The sequence below is a fragment of the Colobus angolensis genome, unplaced genomic scaffold (genome assembly GCF_000951035.1).
Source record: "Colobus angolensis palliatus isolate OR3802 unplaced genomic scaffold, Cang.pa_1.0 Scaffold107, whole genome shotgun sequence".
NCBI classification, from domain to species: domain Eukaryota; kingdom Metazoa; phylum Chordata; class Mammalia; order Primates; family Cercopithecidae; genus Colobus; species Colobus angolensis.
The window spans coordinates 2,451,510-2,475,206 of NW_012111697.1; the positions used below are offsets into that span (position 1 = coordinate 2,451,510).

General features: G+C 46.1%; 1 protein-coding gene across 1 annotated transcript in view; it reads left to right on the forward strand.

Moving 5' to 3' along the window:
- KIAA0355 (KIAA0355 ortholog) overlaps nt 1–23,697 on the forward strand; it is a 92,163-nt gene that overhangs the window by 66,477 nt on the left and 1,989 nt on the right. The window contains exons 5-11 of the mRNA XM_011948897.1: nt 2,426–2,584; nt 5,920–6,017; nt 12,060–12,185; nt 13,935–14,968; nt 19,720–19,885; nt 21,180–21,317; nt 23,315–23,393. Of these exons, the coding sequence (XP_011804287.1) occupies nt 2,426–2,584; nt 5,920–6,017; nt 12,060–12,185; nt 13,935–14,968; nt 19,720–19,885; nt 21,180–21,317; nt 23,315–23,393 (1,800 nt within the window). The remainder of the gene's footprint in view (nt 1–2,425; nt 2,585–5,919; nt 6,018–12,059; nt 12,186–13,934; nt 14,969–19,719; nt 19,886–21,179; nt 21,318–23,314; nt 23,394–23,697) is intronic.

Here is a 23,697-nt window from a genome sequence, read left to right on the forward strand (position 1 = left end):
CCGCCCGTCTCGGCCTCCCAAAGTGCTGGGATTACGGGCTTGAGCCACCGCGCCCGGCCGAAAATAGAGTTCTTAAGAGAAATGTAAAGGCTTGCAAAGGACGTAGATTAAAAAACAAAATGGGGCTGGGCATGGTGGCTCACGCCTGTAATCCTAGCACTTTGGAAGGCCAAAGCAGTTGGTTCACCTGAGGTCAGGAGTTTGAGACTAGCCTGATCAACATGGTGAAACCCCATTTCTACTAAAAATACAAAAATCAGCCGGGTGTGGTGGCGCACGCCTGTAGTCCCAGCTATTCGGGAGGCTGAGGCAGGAGAATTGCTTGAACCCATGAGGTGGAGGCTGCAGTGAGCTAAGATTGTGCCATTGCACTCCAGCCTGGGCAGCAAGAGCAAAACTCTGTCTTTCAAAAAAAAAAAAATTAAAAAGCAGACCTGTGGAGACTTTAATCAGACATTTGTCAAGCAAGTTTTTTTTTGTTTTTTGAGATGGAGTTTTACTCTCTCATCCAGGCTAGAGTACAGTGGTGTGATCTCTGTCAGCTCACTGCAACCTTCACCTCCTGGGTTCAAGCAATCCTCCTGCCTCAGCCTCTGAAGAAGCTGGGACTACAGGCATGTGCTACCAAGCCTGGCTAATTTTTGTATTTTTAGTAGAGACGGGGTTTCACTGTGTTGGCCAGGATGATCTCGAACTCCTGACCTCAGCTGATCCACCTTACTTGGCCTCCCAAAGTGCTGGGATTCCAGGCATGAGCCACCGACCTGGGCCAAGAGAGTTTTATTCATAATTTTATTCAGATGTTTAACAGAAAGGGTTTGAAAGTACACTATAAGATATTGTTTATGATTAATGTCTCTCAGTGGACTTGTATGAATTAAATAAGAAGAGAGATATTGTCATAATGCTGCAGTGATCATGAATATTTGTGGAACATCATGTGTTCCAGTCATTGTGCCAGGTGGTCCACATCATTGTCTCACTTAATGCTCACCCACGAGGTGGGGGTGCTGCCCTTTGGCCCACCTGCCACACCTGGGAACTGATACCCAAGGTCACACAGCTAGAAAGTAGAAGAGCTAGAATTTGAGCTTATGTAATCTGTTTCCAGAGCCTGAATACCTGACTTCTTGGTCATCCAAAATAAAATTGAGATTTTAATTGGTATTTGCTTGTATCAGATGATTTTGTTTCCCTATTTGGAGGGATTCAGAATTTCAAAATTCCTCAATCAGTTCGCATCAGTAGATTGCTAAATAATTCTGTATTTTGTGCTGGTATAGAAATACCTGTGTATATTATTGCATATGTATCCATATCTAGTCATTCATTCTATGGAGTTGAGAAAATCTCTGAGAGTGATTGATGATCATTACTAAAGAAGTTCAAAGGACATAATTAGGGTGTATTTATTTATTTATTTATTTATTTTTTTGAGACGGAGTCTCGCTCTGTCGCCCAGGCTGGAGTGCAGTGGCCGGATCTCAGTTCACTGCAAACTCCACCTCCCAGGTTTACGCCATTCTCCCGCCTCAGCCTCCCGAGTAGCTGGAACTACAGGCGCCGCCACCTCGCCCGGCTAATTTTTTGTATTTTTTAGTAGAGACGGGGTTTCACCGTGTTCGCCAGGATGGTCTCGATCTCCTGACCTCGTGATCCGCCTGTCTCGGCCTCCCAAAGTGCTGGGATTACAGGCTTGAGCCACCGCGCCCGGCCGAAAATAGAGTTCTTAAGAGAAATGTAAAGGCTTGCAAAGGACGTAGATTAAAAAACAAAATGGGGCTGGGCATGGTGGCTCACGCCTGTAATCCTAGCACTTTGGAAGGCCAAAGCAGTTGGTTCACCTGAGGTCAGGAGTTTGAGACTAGCCTGATCAACATGGTGAAACCCCATTTCTACTAAAAATACAAAAATCAGCCGGGTGTGGTGGCGCACGCCTGTAGTCCCAGCTATTCGGGAGGCTGAGGCAGAAGAATTGCTTGAACCCAGGAGGTGGAGGTTGCAGTGAGCTGAGATTGTGCCAGTGCACTCCAGTCTAGGCAACAGAGCAAGGCTGCGTCTCAAAAAAAACAAAAGTTGCCCTTCTCCCAGGAGTTCAAGACTAGCCTGGGCAACATAGCAAGATTCCACGTCTACAAAAAATTTAAAAATTAGTTGAGTGTGGTGGTGTGCACCTACCTGTGTGGTCCCAGCTACTGGGGAGGCTTGAAGCAGGAGAATCACATAAGCCCGAGGGGTCGAGGCTGCAGTGAGTCATGTTCATGCCACTGGACTGCAGCTTGGACGATAGAGTGAGACCGTGTCTCAAAAAACATAAATAAAATGCTCTTCTCTTGAGGATGATTGTATAAATGCATTTTTACAAATTTTAGAACCTTGCATGGCTTTGTCTTGAGGTGTGAACTCTCTTCTTATCAATCTATAGCATACAATGTTACAGCTGATGAAGGAGGCAGGCTGCTATAATGGAATCACATCCAGGGATGATTTTCCTGTGACTGAAGTGCTGAACCAGGTTTGCCCATCCACATGGCGGGGTGCCTGCAAGACGGCGGTGCAGCTGCTGTTTGGCCAGGCTGGACTGGTGAGTGAGTGTGGGTGGTGGATGATAGGTGGAATACCAAGATGTTTCAAGCATATGAGGATGTGGTGCAGACACATGTGTGAAAATATTGAATAATTTAAAAAGTTATTTGGTGCTATGGAATTTAGACCAGGAAGGTAGACAAGGTAAAGGAAGAGCAGCATTTAAAAAATCTCTTTAAAAAGAAAAATCAGATTGATAATACATATTTGCCGGGAACGTAGTTGCAAAATGATGCTATGGGCTTTGCTCATTTTAAGAAAACCATTACAGGCTGGGCCCCATAGCTCATGCGTGTAGTCCTAGCACTTTGGCAGGAGGATTCCTTAAGTCTAGGAGTTTTAAATCAGCCTGGGCAACATAGTGAGACCCTGCCTCTGTTTTTTTCTTTTTTTTTTTTTGTGACAGACTCTAGCTCTGTCACCCAGGCTGCAGTGCAGTGACACTATCTCAACTCGCCGCAACCTCTGCCTCCTAGGTTTGAGTGATTCTCCTGCCTTAGCTTCCCAAGTAACTGAGATTACAGGTGCCTGCCACCACACCCAGATAATTTTTTTCTTTTTGAGATGGAGTCTCGCTGTGTTGCACAGGCTGCAGTGCAGTGGCGTGATCTCGGCTCACCACAACCTCTGCCTCCTGGGTTCAAGTGATTCTCCTCCCTCAGCCTCACGAGTAGCTGGAACTACAGGTATGCACCACCATGCCTGGCTAATTTTTGTATTTTTTAGTAGAGACAAGGGTTCACTGTGTTGGCCAGGCTGGTCTCGAACTCCTGACCTCGTGATCCGTCCACTTAGGCATCCCAAACTGCTGGAATTACAGGCATGAGCCACCATACCCGGCCCTTTTAAAAAAAAAAAAAAAAAGAAAAGAAAAATTACATTAGTAACAATTTGACAGGGCCCCTTAACCTAGCCCCTATTCTGGACCTACATTGGATGTCTGTTGCTCAAACATCCCATGCTTCTTCCTGTCCCAGGCCTGTGCTCTTGATGCCCCTTTTATCTGAAAATACTCTTCTCTCTGATTATCATGTAGGTCACTCCTTATCTTCCTGGTGTCAGCTCCAAAATCACCTCCTCTGAGAGGCCTACCTTGACCACAAAGGTATAAGTAGTGCCCCGAACCAGTCACTGTATACCAGTTCTGTTTATCTCCTTCTTAGCAGTAAAGTAACATCAACTAAAAAATAATGATTTGTTCATCTTTCAGAGAAAAAAAAAACTTTGGCCAGAGTTGAGTGCGTCAGGAGATCAACATCTGAAATAACCATTTAGCTTTTTGTTTGCACCACTGACCCATAGAATCTTATGTATTTGATCTCCCTTTCTAGTAAATGACAACTTTTCAAAAAGATATGGTGGCAGGGCGTGGTGGCTCACACCTGTAATCCCAACCCTTTGGGAGGCCGAAGCAGGTAGATCACCTGAGGTCAGGAGTTCAAGACCAGCCTGGCCAGCATGGCGAAACCTCGTCTCTAAAAATACAAAAATTAGCCAGGTGTGGTGGCGGGCACCTGTAATCCCAGCTACTTGAGAGGCTGAAGCATGAGAATCACTTGAACCCAGGAGTCAGAGGTTGCAGTGAGCTGAGATCGTGCCACTGCACTCCATCCTGGGTGATAAAGTGAGACCCAGTCTCAAAAAAAAAAAAAAAAAAGATACGGCATTTCAGTCAGAGGTTGGAAGGACCTAATTGGAGATTAAGAAAATTAAAGAACTTGTTTTTAGTCTGATTCCTACTTTATTCACAAAAAGAGCTGTTGAGGGTATGCTGTCCTTTTGTTTCAAGCGGGTCAGGGCTCAGGCAGCCCAGCTTAGAGTGGGGCTGCCTTGTGGAGACTCAGATGAGGGCCTGTTCACAGTAATGAGTTACATTTCCTTTGGGATCTTTTCCTCAGTATAGGGACCTCCAAAAGAAGTAGTAAACCAGACATGCCTTGCTGAAGCATGGAAAAGCCCATTGGCTTTACGATACCAATCTATACTCCCAGAGACCATTTAGCTGAAACTGCAAGGACCATGCCAATGAGTTCCCCTGAAAGGAGTGTGCAAAATAAGGCCAAAAGGCACAAAGGCTATTTTGAGAAAACACTGTAGGTTAAAAAAAAAAAGTTCCATGTTATTCAGAGAGCAGAAACTTCTTCCTAGTTCCTTGCGTGTTGATTGCAGGATGCTTTTATGTGTGACTTTAGGTTATGGTTCTGGGGATGGGAGGAGAGAGGAAACACCTGTGTGGTCCAACAATGGCTATTCCTTTGACAGGAAGTTTTTTCCAAAGGTCATTGCAGATCAGCTATGGGAACTCTTTAAACCAGTGAAAGCTGGCTGCGTTAGAGGCTGAATTTGGAATATGATACACAACTCTATACAGTTTTACCCCTTCTGAAATATTACAGATTTGGTTTTAAAATATTTTATGATTTTTTAAAACATTCTTTTAGTTATTTGAAAATATATTCATCACTTTGTCAGACTCTAGATTACGTAGGATACTCTATCACCTATCTAGTATTAAAGACTCTTCCTGGAAATAAGAGGAAATTATTCAAAAAGGGGTTAGTTCTTCCTCTGTCCTGAAGTAGTTTTTATTGATGGTTGAGGATAAAATAATCTTTAAAAAAAGTTTCATCCACTTCTGGGCATGTCATGACAAATGGGCTTATCTGAAGCATTGGTTTGACTTTTTTTTTTTTTTTGAGATGGAGTCTCACTCTGTTGCCCAGGCTAGAAGTGCAATGGCACGATCTCAGCTCACTGCAGCCTCTGCCTCCTGGGTTCAAGCAATTCTCCTGCCTCAGCCTCCCGAGTAGCTTGCACTGCAGGACCACCATGCCTGGCTAATTTTTGTGTTTTTAGCAGAGATGGCGGTTTCACCATGTTGGCCAGGGTGGTCTCAAACTCCTGACCTCAAGTGATCCACCCGCCTAAGCCTCCCAGTGTGCTGGGATTACAGGCGTGAGCCATTGTACCCAGCCTGGTTTGACTTTCAGTGATACTTTTACTTATTTTAAGTGCATAAAGTAAAAAATACTAAGATAAAGGACACACATTAATTCCTAATTAACATATTTATAGTTTGGAAAAAGTGCTAGAGGTGCTTGCCAGTTCAGTAAATCCCATGCCCACAATGTGGTTTCTGTTTGTTGAAATGTTCTTAGATTTGATCATCTTTACTACTTGCTGTTGTCTTCATGGGGCCCTGACTGGCTTTGGCATAACTAGGCTGCTAGGGGAATAGTTCTTAGAGAGTCATTTTATGTGTTGGATTTTATTCTGATGCGTTTTCCTCTCTGAAAGCTGGTTGTTGTTACTTGTTGTTTTTTTCTATCTTAGGTGGTGGTTGACACAGCACAGATTGAGAATAAAGAAGCCTATGCCCCCCAGATCAGTTTAGAAGGCTCTAGAATCGTGGTTCAAGTCCCATCCACATGGTAACGTGCCTCTTACTTTCACTGGAGCCTAAGCTCTCACTGACGTTTGCACATCTTTCAAATGATGGCCTTGTTTTGAACAATCCTCACGCTGGCTGACGCAGCAAGTCTTGCTGCACGTGCAGGTTTATGGGCAGCAGTGGTATGTTAGTGGCATGTGTCATGATTATTGGTCTATGATGAGAAAGCCAAGAGGTCTGAAAAATGATCTCATTGACCATAAGGTAACTAAAATGTTATATACTCTTGGATCATAATGAGCAGTATTATCTTTGTTACTGAGTCTACAGCATTTAAACATAGTATATCATTTTCTGTAACTCACCCAGTGTTCACTAAAGCCCAGTAGAGAACATAGAATTCCTTCTCCTCTGTTCCAACTACAACCCTGATGATCTTGAGCTCATGTTATGACACACCCAGTGTCTTTACAAATCTTGGGACAAACAGTCATTTTTAGATATATTTGTAACACTTATAAGAGATAAAAGATTATTCTTAATTTTTTTTTTTTTTTTTAAAGTTCCTGCAAATCAGAAGAAAATGGTCAAGGGACATGAACAGCTAAGTCAGAAAAGAAGACATATGATCAACAAATAGATTAAGAAAATGTAATGGCCAAGTGTGGTGGCTCACACCTGTAATCCTATCACTTTGGGAGGCCAAGGCAGGCAGATCGCCTGAGGTCAGGAGTTTGAGACCAGCCTGCCCAATGTGGTGAAACCCCATCTCTACTAAAAATACAAAAATTATCCAGGCATGGTGGGGGGGGCCTGTAATCCCAGCTAATCAGGAAGCTGAGGCACAATAATCGCTTGAACCCGGAAGGCGGAGTTTGCAGTGAACTGAGATTGCACTACTGCACTCCAGCCTGGGCGATAGAGCAAAACTGTCTCAAAAAAAAAAAAAAACGGTATAACTTCACCTAATAATCAGAGACAAAATAAAGAAACCATATGGGGCCAGGTGGGGTGGCTCACACCTGTAATAATTCCAGCACTTTGGAAGGCCGTAGCGAGTGGATCGCCTGAGGTCAGGAGTTCGAGACCAGCCTGGCCAATGTGGCAAAACCCCGTCTCTACTAAAAATACAAAAATTAGCCCAGCGTGGTGGTGTGCACCTGTAATCCCAGCTTGAGGCAGGAGAACCACTTAAGCCTGGGTGACAGAGATTGCAGTGAGCAGAGATCGTGCCACTGCACTCCAGCCTGGGTGACAGAGCGAGACCCCGTCTCCAAAAAAAAAAAAAATATGATGTCATTTTGCCCAGAATATTGTTAAATTGTTTTAGAATAACTATACTAAATATAGTGACAATACTAGTTTGAGCCAGACTGTGAAAACAGGCAAAGGGGTTGTTGAATAAATGCAGCCTTTCTGGAGGGCAGTTTAGTATATTAGAAGCCTAAAATAAGCGATACGACCTCAACAATTCCAGTTTCGCCTCTAGAAATTTATCTTTGTGATATGTATTCACATTCAACTATAAGGATGAGCATCATAGCTTTATTAATAAACAGGAAAAATTAAGCATATATTGGAAGGCATTTGCTATTAAAATGGTAATCTGCATGAATATTTAGCTATAAGAGAACATATTTAAATCATTTAAGTAGGCAGAGATACTAAGGAACAAAGAGGCGCCATTGGTGCCTATGTGAACTAAAATGGTAGTTGGGTAAGGCATACAAGTTGTATTTAAACCATTTGTTTTTTTTTCTTTTTCTTTTTTTTTTGAGATGGAGTCTTGGTCTGTCGCCCAGGCTGGCGTGCAGTGGCACAATCTCAGCTCCCTGCAGCCTCTTCCGCCTGGGTTCCAGTGATTCTTCTGCCTCAGCCTTCTGGGTAGCTGGGATTACAGGCACACGGCACCACGCCCGGCTAATTTTTGTACTTTTAGTAAAGACAGGGTTTCGCCATGTTGGCCAGGCTGGTCTTGAACTCCTGACCTCAGGTGATCCACCCGCCTTGGCCTCCCACAGTGCTGGGATTACAGGCGTGAGCCACCGTGCCTGGCCCATTTGTTCTTGAAATGTAAGAGTACAATTGTTGATTCTGTAAAAAATGTTTAGGGTCTATGAATATATTAAGTAAAGATTGGCAGTTCACTTTGTGTCATAAAACCTCCCTTCTATAAGTACTCTGCCACCAAAAAGTTTTTATGTTTTTAAATTAATTTTTTTTTGGTAGAGACTAGATCTCATGCTGTCCCCCAGACTGGAGGGCAGTGGTGTGATCATGGCTTACTGTAGCCTTGAACTCCTGGTCTCGAGCAATCCTACCACCCTAGCCTCCCAAGTAGCTGGGACTACAGGCATGCGCCACCATGCCTGGCTAATTTTTAAGTTTTTTTGTAGAGATGGGGTCTCACTATATTGGCCAGCATGGTCTGGAACTCGTGGGTTCAAGTGATCCCACTGCCTTGGCCTTCCAAAGTGCTGGGATTGCAGGCATGAGCTACTGTACCTGGCTCAAAATTTTAAGTTAATTATAGGGTGGCATACTGTGTCCTGAAATTAATGGTAATTTATACACATATTTTTCATTTCTATCAAACAGTAAACCAGAGGCTCACTTTTCTGTAAGATTTTTGTGTTCCTAAATTCTTTTTTTTTCTTTTGTAGTCAGTGTTCTACTGAAATGTGTTCCTGAATTTTTTTTTTCTTTTTTTTTTTTTTGAGATGGTTTTGTTCTTGTTGCCCAGGCCTGGAGTGCAATGGCGCTATCTTGGCTCACTGCAACCTCCGTCTCCTGGGTTCAAATGACTTTCCTGCCTCAGCTTCCTTAGTAGCTGGGATTACAGGCACCCACCTGCATGCCCAGCTAATAAATTTTGTATTTTTAGTAGAGATGGGGTTTCACCATGTTAGCCAAGCTGGTCTCAAACGCCTGACCTCGGGTAATCCACCCGCCTTGGCTTCCCAAAGTGCTGGGATTACAGGCGTGAGCCACTGCACCCGGCCCTGAATTCTTAAATTTTTCCAATTCAGGCTGTCATTGGAAAATGTTAAAACTTAATCAGAATTCTCATTTTGAAGAAAACAGTTTGAACTTTTGGATGGTTGGGTGAATATAAACAGCCAATGCAAAAATGGCTAACACTTCGGTTTATTTTGAAAACTCTCCCTGTGGGGTTGATTTCCTTTGTAACTCATTGCACCCCCACAAAAAAGACCTTGTAGACTGTGAGTCCTTGCAGAGGCTCCCTCTGCTGGCTGCTTTTGGTAATTTTGCAAAATTTTAATTCTTTTGTTTTTTTCAAATTACAGAATACTGTATGTGCTTGTTGGGAAGAATACAAACAGAAATGATTGCTTTACTCCACCAGGAGAAAAAGGATATTGCTATCCATCCATGCTTCACTGAATATTTACTGAATACTTATTGTGTACCAGACACTGTTCTGGGCTCTGGGAATTTAATTATGAGCAAGACACACAGGGTCCCTGCCCCTCATAAACCAACTTGAGAATAGAGAAGGGGGAGACAGCTGTTAAGTATAAGAGATGAGTTCAAACACAGGCAGGCATATGATGGAAATGAGAAGAGAGCACCAATATATGATAGAGAATAAGTGGGATAGAGATTGGGGGGAGACTTTTAGACGAGTCAGTCTGGAAGGGGTTCTGACGATATGACATTGGATTTGAGAGGAGCCTGCCATGGAGAGAGCAGACGGGGAGCACACTTCAGACAGAAGGAATGCCAGTGCAGAGGCTTCAGGAGTGAACCAGCATGGAACGAGATGCGCTAGGTGGTGATAAGGACGGAAAGTTATAGTTGTCAAGACTTGCAGGGCCCTTGAGGGAACTGGGCTTTTAATCTAAGAACAGGTACAGGTTTTTAAGCAAGTCTTGATGATTTGTCAGCAGAATGGGTTTAGCCACTTAAGGGCATTTTATTGATCAGCTCAAGACTGATGAATAAAATAAAAATGCCAGTTTGTTAATTGTTGATTTTTCAGAAAGATTAATTATTATCACCAGGAACTATAGTACTCTTTTCTGCATGGCCAACAAATGCTTTCCTAGTGGGCAAACATGTGACAAGCCAAGTCACAACGAGACTTGGCTTGGGAACAAGAGCAAATGTGTCCTGATTATCAGTGATTCCAGACGGAGAGAATTGGGTGCACTGAACCCTGGGCAGGCTCAGTTGCCAGGATTCTCTCTGAGGAGTCCAAGATCTAGCTGGGCACTAGCAGAGCTTGCGTTGTTGTTCACCCTTTCCTGTGCTTCAGAGCCTGGCTGACTCTCATTTCATTCTCTTATGCATTTCTTTGATACATTTCTTCCCAAGTCAAAGTCATGTTAGGGAGTACTGCTACCTCCTTGGGTGACTTTGCAAGTGTTGAGTTCACCATTTAGCTCCTAGAGTGCCCAGGATTTGGCAGACATCATCTTCCTAGTAGACCTGTGCTGTTCAGACTGTTTTCCCTCTCAGAAAAAGGCTCTTGGCCGGACCAAGTGGGTCACACCTGTAATCCTAGCACTTTGGGAGGCTGAGGCAGGAGGATTACCTGAGCTAAGGAGTTCAGGACCAGCCTGAGCAACATAGTGAGACCCCGTCTCTACAAAAAAATTAAAAAATTAGCCGGGTGTGGTGGCACATGCCTGTGGTCCCTGCTACTTGGGAGGCTGACACGGGAAGATGGCTTGAGCCCAGGAGGTTGAGGATACAGTGAACTTTGATCACACCACTGCACTCCAGCCTTGAGGACAGAGTGGGACTCTGTCTCAAAAAAAGGTTGGGGGGCTCTTGGTGTAGGTACCCTGAATGGACAGTGGAGACCCAAATGATGAGAAGCAGTTGGCCATATCCAAATCTCAGGAAAGAGAAATTCGGGCAAAGGCAGCAGCAAGAACAAAGGTCCTAGGTGTGGACAAACCCATCCAGGGAAAGAGAAGGCCTCACGGCTGGGACAAGGTCGAAGGGCTTTGAGGACTGTGCTGAGGGTTTAGATTTTATTTCAATCACGATGAGATGCCGTTGAAGGGTTTTAAGCAGGGGAGTGATGTGCTCTGATTGGCACTACAGTAAGCTCACTCTGGCTGCTATGTGAAGGATGGGCTTTGGAGGTACAGGAGTAGAGAAAAAGAGACCAGGTGAGAGCTTGGTCCTGAAACCCAGGAGTGGTGGTTTCCTGAAGCAGGGGGTTCATAAACAAGGTGGTGAGAAGTGCTTGGATTCTGGATGTGTTTTATAAGAAGAGCTGTCAGGATTCACTGATGGATTGCATGCAAGATGTGAGGAACTAGAGAGGATGTGTAAGTTTTGGGGTAGACAGTTGTGTTGTTTACTTATTGGAGAAGTCAGCAGGAATCAGAGTGTCTGAGCTAGCACAGACCCCACAGGTTAAGGGCTCAGCCCCGCAAGGCTACTTCCCACTTCAGATGCCATCCACAAGTCCCAGGTGGTCACCCGACTTCTAACCAATTGGCTATAAGTTGAGGGTTCCCATAACCTCCAGGTTTGATATTTTGCTATAATGTCTCACAGAACTCAGTAAAACATTTAATTACATTTATGGTTTGTTATAAAGGATATTATAGCAGATACACAGCCAGGTGAAGAGGTGCATAGTGTGCAGTGTATAGGATGGGGCCCCGAGCCTCCATGCCCTTGCCAGGTGTGCCCCATGCCCAGCACCTCAGCGTGTTCACCAGCGTGGAAGTTCTCAGAACCTGATGATCTAATGATTTTTATGGAGGCTTCATCATATAAGCAAGTCATCTTATTAGAACAAAAGACACTATCACCCAGGAAATCTCAAGGGTTTTAGGAGCTCTGTATGAGGAATTGGAGGCAGAGACCAAATATATATTCTGATATCACGAGACCTCAGACCCTTTTGCTTCCTCCTCCTCTTGTGGAGCAGTGAGTTCCAGGGTCAGCCCTGTTGTTTTCTCCATGTTCTTACAGTTACTGAATTTTTGTTGGGCGCCAGAAGTACATAAAAGTTGCAGCCTTTTCTATGAGACCTGCTTGAAACACCTTTGCAGAGAAGGGCAGCCAAGACTAATGCAGCCTAATCTGTGCCTAGGTGCCTGAAAGAAGACCCTGCCACCATGTCCCTGCTGCAGAGAAGCCTTGATCCTGAGAAGACCCTGGGTCTGGTGGACGTGCTCTACACAGCCGTGCTGGACCTAAACCGCTGGAGGGCTGGAAGGTTGGTGTCTGTGCGGGTCACTTAAATTGTCTGTGGTTTGCATTTAGATGTATACTGAGGGGACAGTGTGACTCTGCACAATTTCATGTGTGCTTATGTTACTGATAGTATGCAGTATTGTAAATAAGGCAATACGGACTTTTTAGTAACTTTTATTTTCAGAATAATTTAAAACCTGCAGCAAAGTGGCAAGAATAATACAAAGAACTGCTCCATGCCCTGTATCCAGATTATCCTATTTGCTAACATTTTTGCCTTCCTTTGTTTTGTCATTTGAGAGGAAGTCCATCAAGAGGACTTTTAACTCAACTCATATTCTCCTTATGAATTAAGAACAGAGAAATGTTTAGAAAATTTACTTATGTCTTTTAGAATTTGTTTTCTTGGCTGAGCGCGGTGGCTCAAGCCTGTAATCCCAGCACTTTGGGAGGCCGAGACGGGTGGATCATGAGTTCAGGAGATTGAGACCATCCTGGCTAACACAGTGAAACCCTGTCTCCACTAAAAAATATTAAAAAAACTAGCCGGGCGAGGTGGCAGGCGCCTGTAGTCCCAGCTACTCGGGAGGCTGAGGCAGGAGAATGGCGTGAACCCGGGAGGCGGAGCTTGCAGTGAGCTGAGATCCAGCCATTGCGCTCCAGCCTGGGCGACAGAGCAAGACTCCATCTCAAAAAAAAAAAAAAAAAAAAAAAAAGAATTTGTTTTCTTTTTCAATCCATTCTCTCAGGTTGAATTTGAAAAATGTGTATACATCTGGTAGGAGCCTTAAACATCTAGCCATGGCCCCTCTCCCTTTTCTTTTCTTTTTTTTTTCTTTTCTGTCTTGGTCTTTGTGTTTGGTTTTGTCGTCTTGTCTTTATAGGATCTGGCTCTGTCACCCAGCCAGGCTGGAGTGTAGTGGTACAATCTCAGCTCACTGCAGCCTCCCCCAGCTCCTGGGCTCAAGTCGTCTTCCCACCTCAGCCTCCCGAGTAGCTGGGATTACAGGTGTGCACCACCATGCCCAGCCAATTTTTGTATTTTTCATGAAGATGGGGTTTCGCCGTGTTGGCCAGGCTGATATTAAACTCCTGACCTCAAGTGATCTGCCTGCCTTGGCCTCCCAAAGTGCTGGGATTACAGGCGTGAGCCACCATGCCCAACCTTTTCTCCCTTTCTTAACTCATGAGTACACAAAGGCCAGAATAGTGAAGTGACTTTTCCAGGGTCACACAGCCTTCTCCTGCCTCAGCTCCTGCCCCATGCCCTTTCGCTCTGTAGGGCTCCATTTTAGTATGGGGAAAATGTGCTCAGGAAACTTTGAAAGTCACAGCCATCTTTTGGGACAACATTGGTGTGTAGTATCCCTGCACCCCCCACCACCTCCCTCTGCTTTGTGGAGTTGTCCATTGTCCCTCTGCTGTATTTGCGTGGCTGTAGCCCCTGTCCTCCAGGTACAAAGCTAGCTTCTGCAGGTTGCATCCCCACATCTAGCCATGCTTTCCCCTCCTGTGCCACCATTAGAGGATTTCACTCAATCACACTCCTCAGGCCAGAATCCTAGCAGAACTTCCAGTCCTGCATTAGACACTGTAGATTTCATACTCTCCAAACCCCTGGGTGTTCATTTATCTATAAAATAAGTGAACCCGATACCAATCAGAGAGGTTTTTCTTGCTCTCAACACCATTCTTAAATACAAAGAGGTCCATTCTATTATTTTATATATTTGTCTTTTTTTTTTTTTTAAACAAATTTCTGTTTAAATAGGGAGCAAGCTCTACCCTGCATACAGATCCAGCTGCAAAGGGAGATCTGTGATTTTGGCAACCAGGCTGACCTGCCTTCTGGAAATGGAAACAAATCTTCAGGTGGCCTGCAGAAGACATTCTCCAAACTGACATCCCGGTTCACCAAGAAAGCTTCATGTACTAGCTCCAGCAGTAGCACAAATTATTCCATCCAAAATACCCCTTCTAAAAACATCTTCATAGCTGGATGTTCAGAAGAGAAGGCCAAAATGCCTGGCAATATTGATGCAAGGTTACAAAGCATTTTGAACATTGGTAATTTCCCCAGGACTACAGACCCTTCACAGTCAGCTCAGAATTCCAGTAATCCAGTGGCCAATGGCTTTCTTATGGAGAGGCGTGAGAACTTCCTGCATGGAGATGATGGCAAGGATGAGAAGGGTATGAACTTACCAACTGATCAGGAAATGCAAGAGGTGATAGATTTTCTCTCGGGCTTTAACATGGGCCAGTCACATCAGGGCTCTCCGTTGGTGACAAGGCGTAATTCTGCTGCCACAGCCATGGTGACTGAGCAGAAGGCAGGAGCCATGCAGCCACAGCAGCCGTCACTGCCCGTGCCCCCTCCACCACGGGCACCCCAGGCTGGGGCACACACACCTCTGACACCCCAGCCGGGATTGGCACCTCAGCAGCAGTCCCCAAAGCAGCAACAACCTCAAGTCCAATACTACCAACACCTACTCCAGCCCATTGGACCGCAGCAGCCCCCGCCCCAGCCTCGGGCACCTGGGAAATGGGTACATGGCTCATCCCAGCAGCCAGGGCAGACTGTTGGAGCAGGTCTGTCTCCTCTTGGTCAGTGGCCTGGCATATCTGATCTCAGTTCTGACTTGTACAGCTTGGGTCTGGTGAGCAGCTATATGGATAACGTGATGTCAGAGGTTCTGGGACAGAAGCCGCAGGGACCTAGAAATAACACGTGGCCAAACCGTGACCAAAGCGATGGAGTCTTCGGAATGCTGGGAGAGATTCTGCCTTTCGATCCTGCAGGTATGTGAGGCCTCCCGCCCGTCGCCCAGTGTCAACAGCAAACGCAACTGCCGAGGTCTTCCCAGGGCCTGTCTACCGTAGCCTTACTTGTGAAGGTGAAATCACTTAATCCCCCTTTACGACCCTTTCTCACTGTGGAGGCGAGTGTAGGGCAGATCTAGCAAGAGTGGGAAACAGTGGTGAGAAAGGGGCTGAGAACGTGAGTGGACTATTTTTCTTACTTTATAGAGAATAGAACTGAGGCTAAGAGAGGTTACTTGAATAGCTCAAAGTCCCATAGTTCAAGTGGGCTCCAGTCTAGGCCTGCCCACTCCCAGCAGCCAAGATCAACAGTCTTTTGTGGGGTGCTTTTTTCCTGATTATATAACCTGTTCTTTGTGATGCTTTTTTTTGCCTAAACTCTAGGACTTATGATAGGTGACAGACACCCTCCTGCCTTCAAAGAATACAGCTTTTCCTGGCCTAGACAATGAAAATACCACCAGAGTCATCTTAAGAAATTAGAGAAGGAATTTACAAACAAGAACAAACTAGGAGGAGGAATTAAGGGGGAAAAGCCAAAAATAAGTAAATTAAAAAGAAAAATAGAGTAGAAATTGCAAATAACTCTAAAGGATCTTTGGAAGACCAGTAAAATATATAAGCCAATTTAAGCTTGATTAAGAGAGAACAAAGAGAAACAAAATTAGGAAATAGGATACATTAAAAGCACTTTAGTGGCTCAATCCCAGCACTTTGAGAGGCTGAGGCAGGAGGATCACTTGAGGCCAGGAGTTCAAGACCAGCCTGGCCAACATCACAAAACCCTCATCTCTAAACAAAAAATCAGCTAAGTGTGGTGGTGCTTAGGAAGCTGCAGCAGTAGCATCCCTTGACCCCAGGATTTTGAGGCTGCAGTTTGCTGTGATCATGCCACTACACCCCAGCCTGGATGACAGAGAGAGACCCTGTCTCAAAAAAAAGCCACTTTAAGTCATTACCATCTAAGACTTAATAGCAATACATTTGGAAACTCAGCAGAAAATCGATTCTTTCCTAGCAAAATAGGCATTACAAAATTATACCAAGAAGTGGAAAACCTGGCCGGGCACGCTGTCTCACGCCTGTAATTCCAGCACCTTGGAAGGCTGAGGTAGGCAGATTGCAGGAGGCCAGGAGTTCAAGATCAGTTTGGCCAACATAGTTCTACAAAAAATAAAAAATTAGCCAGGTGTGGCGGCACACGCCTGTTGTCCCAGCTCCTTGAGGCTGAGGTGGGAAGATCGCTTGAGCTCAGGAGGTTGAGGCTGCAGTGAGCCATGATCACACCACAGCAGCCCAGCCTGGGCAACAAAGTGAGACTCTTGTCTCTAAAAAATAAGTAAATAAATGAAAAATAAAAAAGACTATCTACCAAAAGCTAATAGCAAATAGTGCCTTATATAATGAGACAAAAATCATTTCAGTTAATATCAGGAATCAGACAAGGGCAACCGTTACCACCTGTAGCACGTAACTTTGTCTTGGACTTCACAGCAAATGCAGCAAGACAAAAAGCAATGAAATAAGTGGTCTAAGCTTTGGAAAATGATAGATTAAGTAGCACATCTTTTTGCTGATAATAGAATTGAACCTCCCCCAATCTAAAATTAGTAAGAGAATTTGGTAACATAGGTACATGCAAACTTTTTTCTCTAATTAAATTAGCAAAAGGCATACAGAAGTAGAAAATGTATTTCATTCACAGGGGAGTACTGTGAAATGTTACAAATAAGTATAGCAAATACTTGTACAAGTAAATCCCCACCAGCAGAGGAGATTCCTTGCTGAAACACCCCCGCACTTGTTACAGGAGGGAAGTTAATGCTGGGGTTAACACTCCTTTTTTTTGAGACAGAGTCTCACGTTGTTGCCCAGGCTGGAGTGCAGTGGCACGATCCCCACTCACTGCAACCTCTGCCTCCTGGGCTCAAATGATTCTCCTGCCTCAGCCTCCTGAGTAGCTGGGACTACAGGCACACGCCACCACACCTGGCTAATTTTTATATTTTTAGTAGAGACGGGGTTTTGCCATGTTGTTCAAGCTGGTCTTGACCTCCTGATCTCCGGTGATACACCCACCTCAGCCTCCCAAAGTGCTGAGATTATAGGCGTGAGCCACCGCACCTGACCATTGGTCGTGTCTTCTGAAAATTCTTCATGCTGCTGCTCCTGCTGTCTTGTGCTTGCTCCCCCTGGGTGGATGGATATAGGAAACCCTTGTGCCTGCAACCCTGGGCCACAAGAAGGGTAAACACCTCCACCCTGCTAAGAAACAGCAAGCCCACTGGCTACCACCCACTGCTGTGGGCACAGTGCGTTTTCTCAGTTGATCATAAATGGTCTGTACATTTTTTGACTGTCATGTAACTAAATTCAGAATATAAACAGTATTTGTCAGAATCGTATCATATTTGAGGCCGGGTGCATTGGCTCACGCCTGTAGTCCCAGCAGTTTGAGAGGCTGAGGCCAGCAGATTGCTTGAGCCAGGAGTTCAAGACCAGCCTGGCCAATATGGTGAAACCCCATCTCTACCAGAAGTACAAAAAAATTAGCCAGGTGTGGTAGTCCCAACCACCTGGGAGGCTGAGGCATGAGAATTACTTGAACCCGAGAGGCAGAGGTTGCAGTGAGCTGAGATGGCGCCACTGCACTCCAGCTTGGATAACTAGAGTGGGACTCTTGTCTAAAAAAAATTTTTTTTTAAATAAGAATGTTACCATATTTGACCGCTGAGTCCTGGACACCTCTTATGTCTGTAGACTACAAATCCTACTCTTTCCCTTCTGGGTGTTCCTTTCTGCCCCTGAAGTCCATGGTGTGGTTTTCTACAGACCCTGCCCCCAGGGCGTAAGATCTGCATAGCCCTTGATGCAGATTAAGGAAGAGCGCCCCTATGGACAGAATCAGAGGGCGCCATCTAGTGCCCCTGTCTGGATAGGCAAACTCAGTGCGGGATGGGGGTCGTGAGACAGGACAGTGTGACTGAGATCATCTTGTGACAGTGCCGTAGGATAAGCTGGTAATGGGATTGTGCCCTAGTATCTTCCCTAATTTTAAGCTAAAAAATGAATTGCTGAGTCACATTTATGATTCATGGATGCTTTCCTGCCATATGTTTTTTTTTGACACTTTCTGTAAACGCCATCTGTGCTTTTCTCCCGTTTGTACTGCCCTGCATATACCCATTCAGCACTGCCAGTGTTTCCAGCCACCTCTTAAAGCATTCTGAAGTTTCATTTTATTCTTTGCCACACTTAAGATATTCAGATGGAATCAGCAAATCTCCTGTCCAATAGCCAGGAAAATACTAGATCAAACTTTAGCTCAAGTGGGAACAGCATATAACCTCTATCTGGCTGACCCCAATGCTTTGATGCTTTGTTAACTTTCAGGTTATCAGTTGGCCAAAGTCATCATCTGATTTTCTAAGTTGTTAGCTAATGACTCTAGGTACAGAGCACTAAGATGCTGGACTTCTTTTAAGTTGGAGTTTCGCTCTTGTCACCCAGGCTAGAGTGCAATAGCGCGATTTCGGCTCCCTGCAACCTCCACCTCCCGGGTTTAAGTGATTCTCCTGTCTCAGCCTCTTGAGTAGCTGGGATTAAAGGTGCCTGCCACTACATCCGGCTAATTTTTGGTATTTTTAGTAGAGACGGGTTTTCACCATGTTGGCCAGGCTTGTCTCGAATTCCTGACCTCAGGTGATCCACCCGTTTTGGCCTCCCAAAGTGCTGGGATTACAGGCGTGAGCCACCAAGTCCAGCCCAGGTGTTTTTTTTGTTTTTTGTTTCTTTTTTTAAAGACAGTGTCTAGCTCTTTCTCTCAGGCTGGAGTGCAGTGGCGCAATCTTGGCTCACTGCAACCTCCACCTCCTGGGCTCAAGTGATCCTCCCACCTCAGCCTCCCAAGTAGCTGTGACTACAGGTGCACACCACCACACCCAACTAATTTTTTTTTTTTTGAGACAGAGTCTTGCTTTTTCTCCCAGGCTAGGGTGCAATGGCATGATCTCGGCTCACTGCGACCCCTGCCACCTGGGTTCAAGCGACTCTCCTGCCTCAGCCTCCCGAGTAGCTGGGATTACAGGCACCTGCCACGACGCCTAGCTAATTTTTGTATTTTTAGTAGTGACAGGGTTTCACCATCTTGGCTAGACTGGTCTTGAACTCATGACCTCATGATCCACTTGCCTCAGCCTCCCAAAGTGCTGAGATTACAGGCGTGAACCACCGCGCCTGGCCCACACCCAGCTAATTTTTGTATAGAGGAGGTTTCTCCATGTTGGCCAGGCTAGTCGCGAACTTCTGGGCTCAAGCGATCTGCCCACCTCATGTTCCCAAAATGCTAGGATTACAGGAGTGAGCCATTGTGCCTGGCTGATGCTAGAATTTTTTTAAAGTTATTAATATTTGTCTTTAAAATCTAATCATGGGTAAATCAAACCATTTTTCTTTCTTTTTGTTTCTTTCACACTTACCTGCCTCTGTCCTAGGCATAGCCCTTCTGGACATCCCTGGCACACACTGTGCCTCAGCCCTAGGTGCTACAAGTCCCATCTCCCCACAGCAGGGTGCTGGGCACAGCCTACAGCCCACCCTGGGGGGCACAAGCCTGGCAGCTCCTCACTGCCTTTCATTGCATGTGTGATCAGCATGTCAGCAAAGCATAGGGAAGGACCAAGAGGCCAGTTTCTCCCCAAACCCGGTTTGTTCCTTTTGTCGCAATGCAGTGGGCTCAGACCCAGAGTTTGCACGCTATGTGGCAGGAGTGAGCCAGGCGATGCAGCAGAAGCGGCAGGCCCAGCATGGTCGCCGGCCAGGCAACCCCCGGGGCAACTGGCCGCCTATAGATGACGCCCATCGGACCTGGCCCTTCCCCGAGTTCTTCACAGAAGGGTGAGTGCTGGGTACTGCACGGAATCCGAGTTTGAGACCCAAGTGTCCCCCGAGGGGCCTGTGAGAAGGGAGGCTCCTTGCCTGTGGGCATTCTTTTCAAGCAGTTCAATTCCAAGCCCCCCTGTGAGAGAGTGACATGGGATTAAATCTTTAGGGGTCAGAGTCATGTGGCTGACTGTTAGATGCCAAGTAGTGTGATGTGTCCCTGTGAACATGCCATTGGTATACATTCATGATTTTCAAAACAGACTCTTCAGCCCTAGACAAGGTGCTTACATGATGGTGCTTGTGAGATAAATGCATATTTAACACGGCCTTTATACTGAAATGAGTGTGGCTGTGAAGCCCACATGATTTATAGAATGCTGTCATTATAGCCTACAAAAAGCAAAGGTGTACAGTTGAGATTCTAGTATATTGACAGAATTGCAAATTTTTTTTTTTTTTTTTTTTTGAGACGGAGTCTTGCTCTGTCGCCCGGGCTGGAGTGCAGTGGCCGGATCTCAGCTCACTGCAAGCTCCGCCTCCCGGGTTTACGCCATTCTCCTGCCTCAGCCTCCCAAGTAGCTGGGACTACAGGCGCCCGCCACCTTGCCCGGCTAGTTTTTTGTATTTTTTAGTAGAGACGGGTTTTCACCGTGTTAGCCAGGATGGTCTCGATCTCCTGACCTCGTGATCCGCCCGTCTCGGCCTCCCAAAGTGCTGGGATTACAGGCTTGAGCCACCGCGCCCGGCCAGAATTGCAAATTTTAATCATAAAGACAAGTGGGGATTTTTTTATATCCCATATTGCTACCTGGTTAATAAATCTGGGTGACTAAAGACCAGCTCAACTTTTAGTTTTTTCTTACTTCTTAATTTTTTTTTTAACTTAGAAAAATTTTTTTTCTTTCAACTTTTATTGTAAGTTCAGGGGTACATGTGCAGGATGTGCAAGTTTGTTGCAAAGGTTAACGTGTGCCACGTTGGTTTGCTGCACAGATCATCCCATCACTTAGGTATTAAGCCCAGCATCCATTAACTATTCTTCCCCATGCTATCCCTCCCTTGTTTTTTCGAAAACAAATTTCATATACAAACCATAGGCTTCTTAGAGGAATAAAGGGAAGTGATGAATATGTATTACTTTTGAAATAAGGCAAAGGAGGAAAACCTCACGTTTTAAGAAGGGAGAGACGAGAGACCACTATTTGGTTATGGGATGAATGTAGGGTAAGGACTGCCCTTTCAGGGTGGGGTGGAGGGTGGTGGGGCTGCAGGAGGCCCTGGCGCAGCTTCTCTCTCCGGCTTTCAGGGATGGCCTGCATGGTGCCTGGTCGGGTGCTCAGGGAGACTCTGCCAGCTCGAGTGATGAGACATCCTCAGCTAACGGGGACAGCTTGTTCTCCATGTTTTCAGGGCCTGACCTCGTTGCTGCTGTCAAGCAGAGAAGGTATGAAGGGATTTCTAAACCAAGGTGGGGAGAGAGGGGCATGTGACTGCAACCCACGGCTCACTCCCTGGGAAAGCCAGGAGCTCAGTCGCTCCTAGTCTCCCTGTGTGAGAGGAGGGGCTCTTCCAGCACTGCCTGGCTGAAGCCTCTAAAGAGCACCTGCAGGAGGCAGTTTCCACAAGGAAGAGCCGGCCTCGTCTTGTGCCGGCTCGATTTGAGAGACAGGGTGGCCGGTGCTGGTCTGTGCCTTGCAGGAGGCACCCCTTTCTGTGGGAAGAGCAGGCCCTTGGTTGCGAGTTCTAATCTGGACTCACCAACAGGCTCTGCAACCCCAGACAAGGGGCTGGCCCTCACTGACCCTCAGTCTTTTTATTAAAGATGGATAAAATGACCTCTGAATGGCATTTCAAAGTTGGAAAAAGTAGTAATACAGCATATTCAGACCTGAAAATGTTTCAAAAGTAGTCACAAAATTAAAATGGGCTCTGAACTAAGAGGAGAGCTTGGTTAGAAATAAGTAGAGAAACTGCTGTGGATATGAAAGCAAGGTTAGGGTGGCAGACTAAGGGCCATGGGCAGGAGTCGGAGGTACACAGGGCTCCCAGGTACTCGAAGCCATGCTGTGGAGCAGAGCAGGAGGCTGGGTTACATGGTCCTTGCCGGACAGGCCAGGCTCTGTCGGATAGGCAGTGGGGAGCGGGTAGGTGAAGACAGAAAGGTACTTGCACAGAATAGTAGTGGGGTGGGGGGTGGCAGTGACCAATCCCGAGCACACATTCAGATGCTTTCTGTCCACACTTGTAGTCCCAGCTACTCGGGATGCTGCAGTGGGAGGATCACTTGAGCCTGGGAAGTTGAGGCTACAGTAAGCTGTGTTTGTGCCACTACACTCTAGCCTAGGCAACAGAGTGAGACCCTGTCTCAAAAATCAAACAAAAAATCATGTCAGGTTAGGCTAGGTGCTCTGAAGGAAAATAAAGCAGGGTATGAGGGTAGTAAATGCAGAGAACAGGTGGATGTTCTATTTTCAGAGCTTAGTCAGTGAGACTTCAGATGAGCAGAGAGCTGAACAAAGTGCAGCAGCAGCTGGTGGGGAATTGGCAGTGGGGTATGGGTGAGGGGGGAAGAGTCAAGGATGACACGCAAGTTTTCCGCCTGAGCTTCTGTGAAGGGTGCCGTGAACTGAGGTGCAAAGCCTGCAGGAGGAGCAAGTTTGAGCCGGGGTGGAGTTTGAGACTGCTGTTTCAGACATATGACTGATTCGACTTCTAAGAAGTCACATCTGGCACCATCTCTGCAGAGACTGTTGTCTGCATGCAGGAGTGCTGGCTCTGATCTGGCCACATCCTGCCTTTTTCATTCAACCTTGTAACAGTCACATATCCTTAGTGCTTGGAAACAGTATCTCTTAAATAAATTAACAAAAAGCCGGCCAGGCCTGCTGGCTCACACCTGTAATCCCAGTACTTTGGGAGGCTGAGGCAGGCAGATCACCTGAGGTCAGGAGTTCGAGATCAGCCTGGCCAACATGGTGAAACACTATCTCTACTAAAAATACAAAAATTAGCTGCGCATGGTGGCACACGCCTGTAATCCCAGCTACTCGGGAGGCTGAGGCACAAGAATTGCTTGAACCCGGGAGGCGGAGGTTGCAATGAGCTGAGATCATGCTACTACACTCCAGCCTGGGAAACAGAGTGAGACTTGGTCTCAAAAAAAAAAAAAAAAAGCAAAGAAGGTGAACTCAGCATCTGAGTAAAGCCAGTGCCTGTCTTTGCCTGCCACCCCCAACCCCAGCTCCTCTGCACTGGCCGTGTAGGAGCGCATCATTCAGTTCTGGCTCCCCTTAACCCCCTTTACACCATGGACCCATGCAGCCCTCCTCCCCTCCTAGAACCAGGGCCTGGAGTTGCTGTAGTCTAGCACTAGTGTGTCCCATGCAGGTGGGCTGGGCAGGAAGCCAGGCAATCACTGCCCTGAGCTCTTGGTTCTTTCAGGAAACACAGCAGTGGAGAGCAGGACACCAGCACGCTGCCCTCACCGCCTCTCCTCACCACAGTGGAGGACGTGAACCAGGTATTCAGGCAGGCTCTGTGGGCACAGACTTGGGCTAGCTTCCACAGCTGCAGTTTTCGGAGGGCCTCAAAGTAATGAGGGGTCTTCTTTGTGATGATTAACTGTGTAAATGATTAGCTTCCTCAGCTGACTCAGAGCCACAAGAAGTTCTACGGCTGTGCTGTCCAGTATGATAGCCATTTACCACATGTGGCTATGTAAATTTAAATACAAATAAAAATTCAGGCTGGGCGTGGTGGCTCATGCCTGTAATCCTAGTGCTTTGGGAGGCCAAGGCAGGAGGATGGCTTGAGGCCAGAGGTTT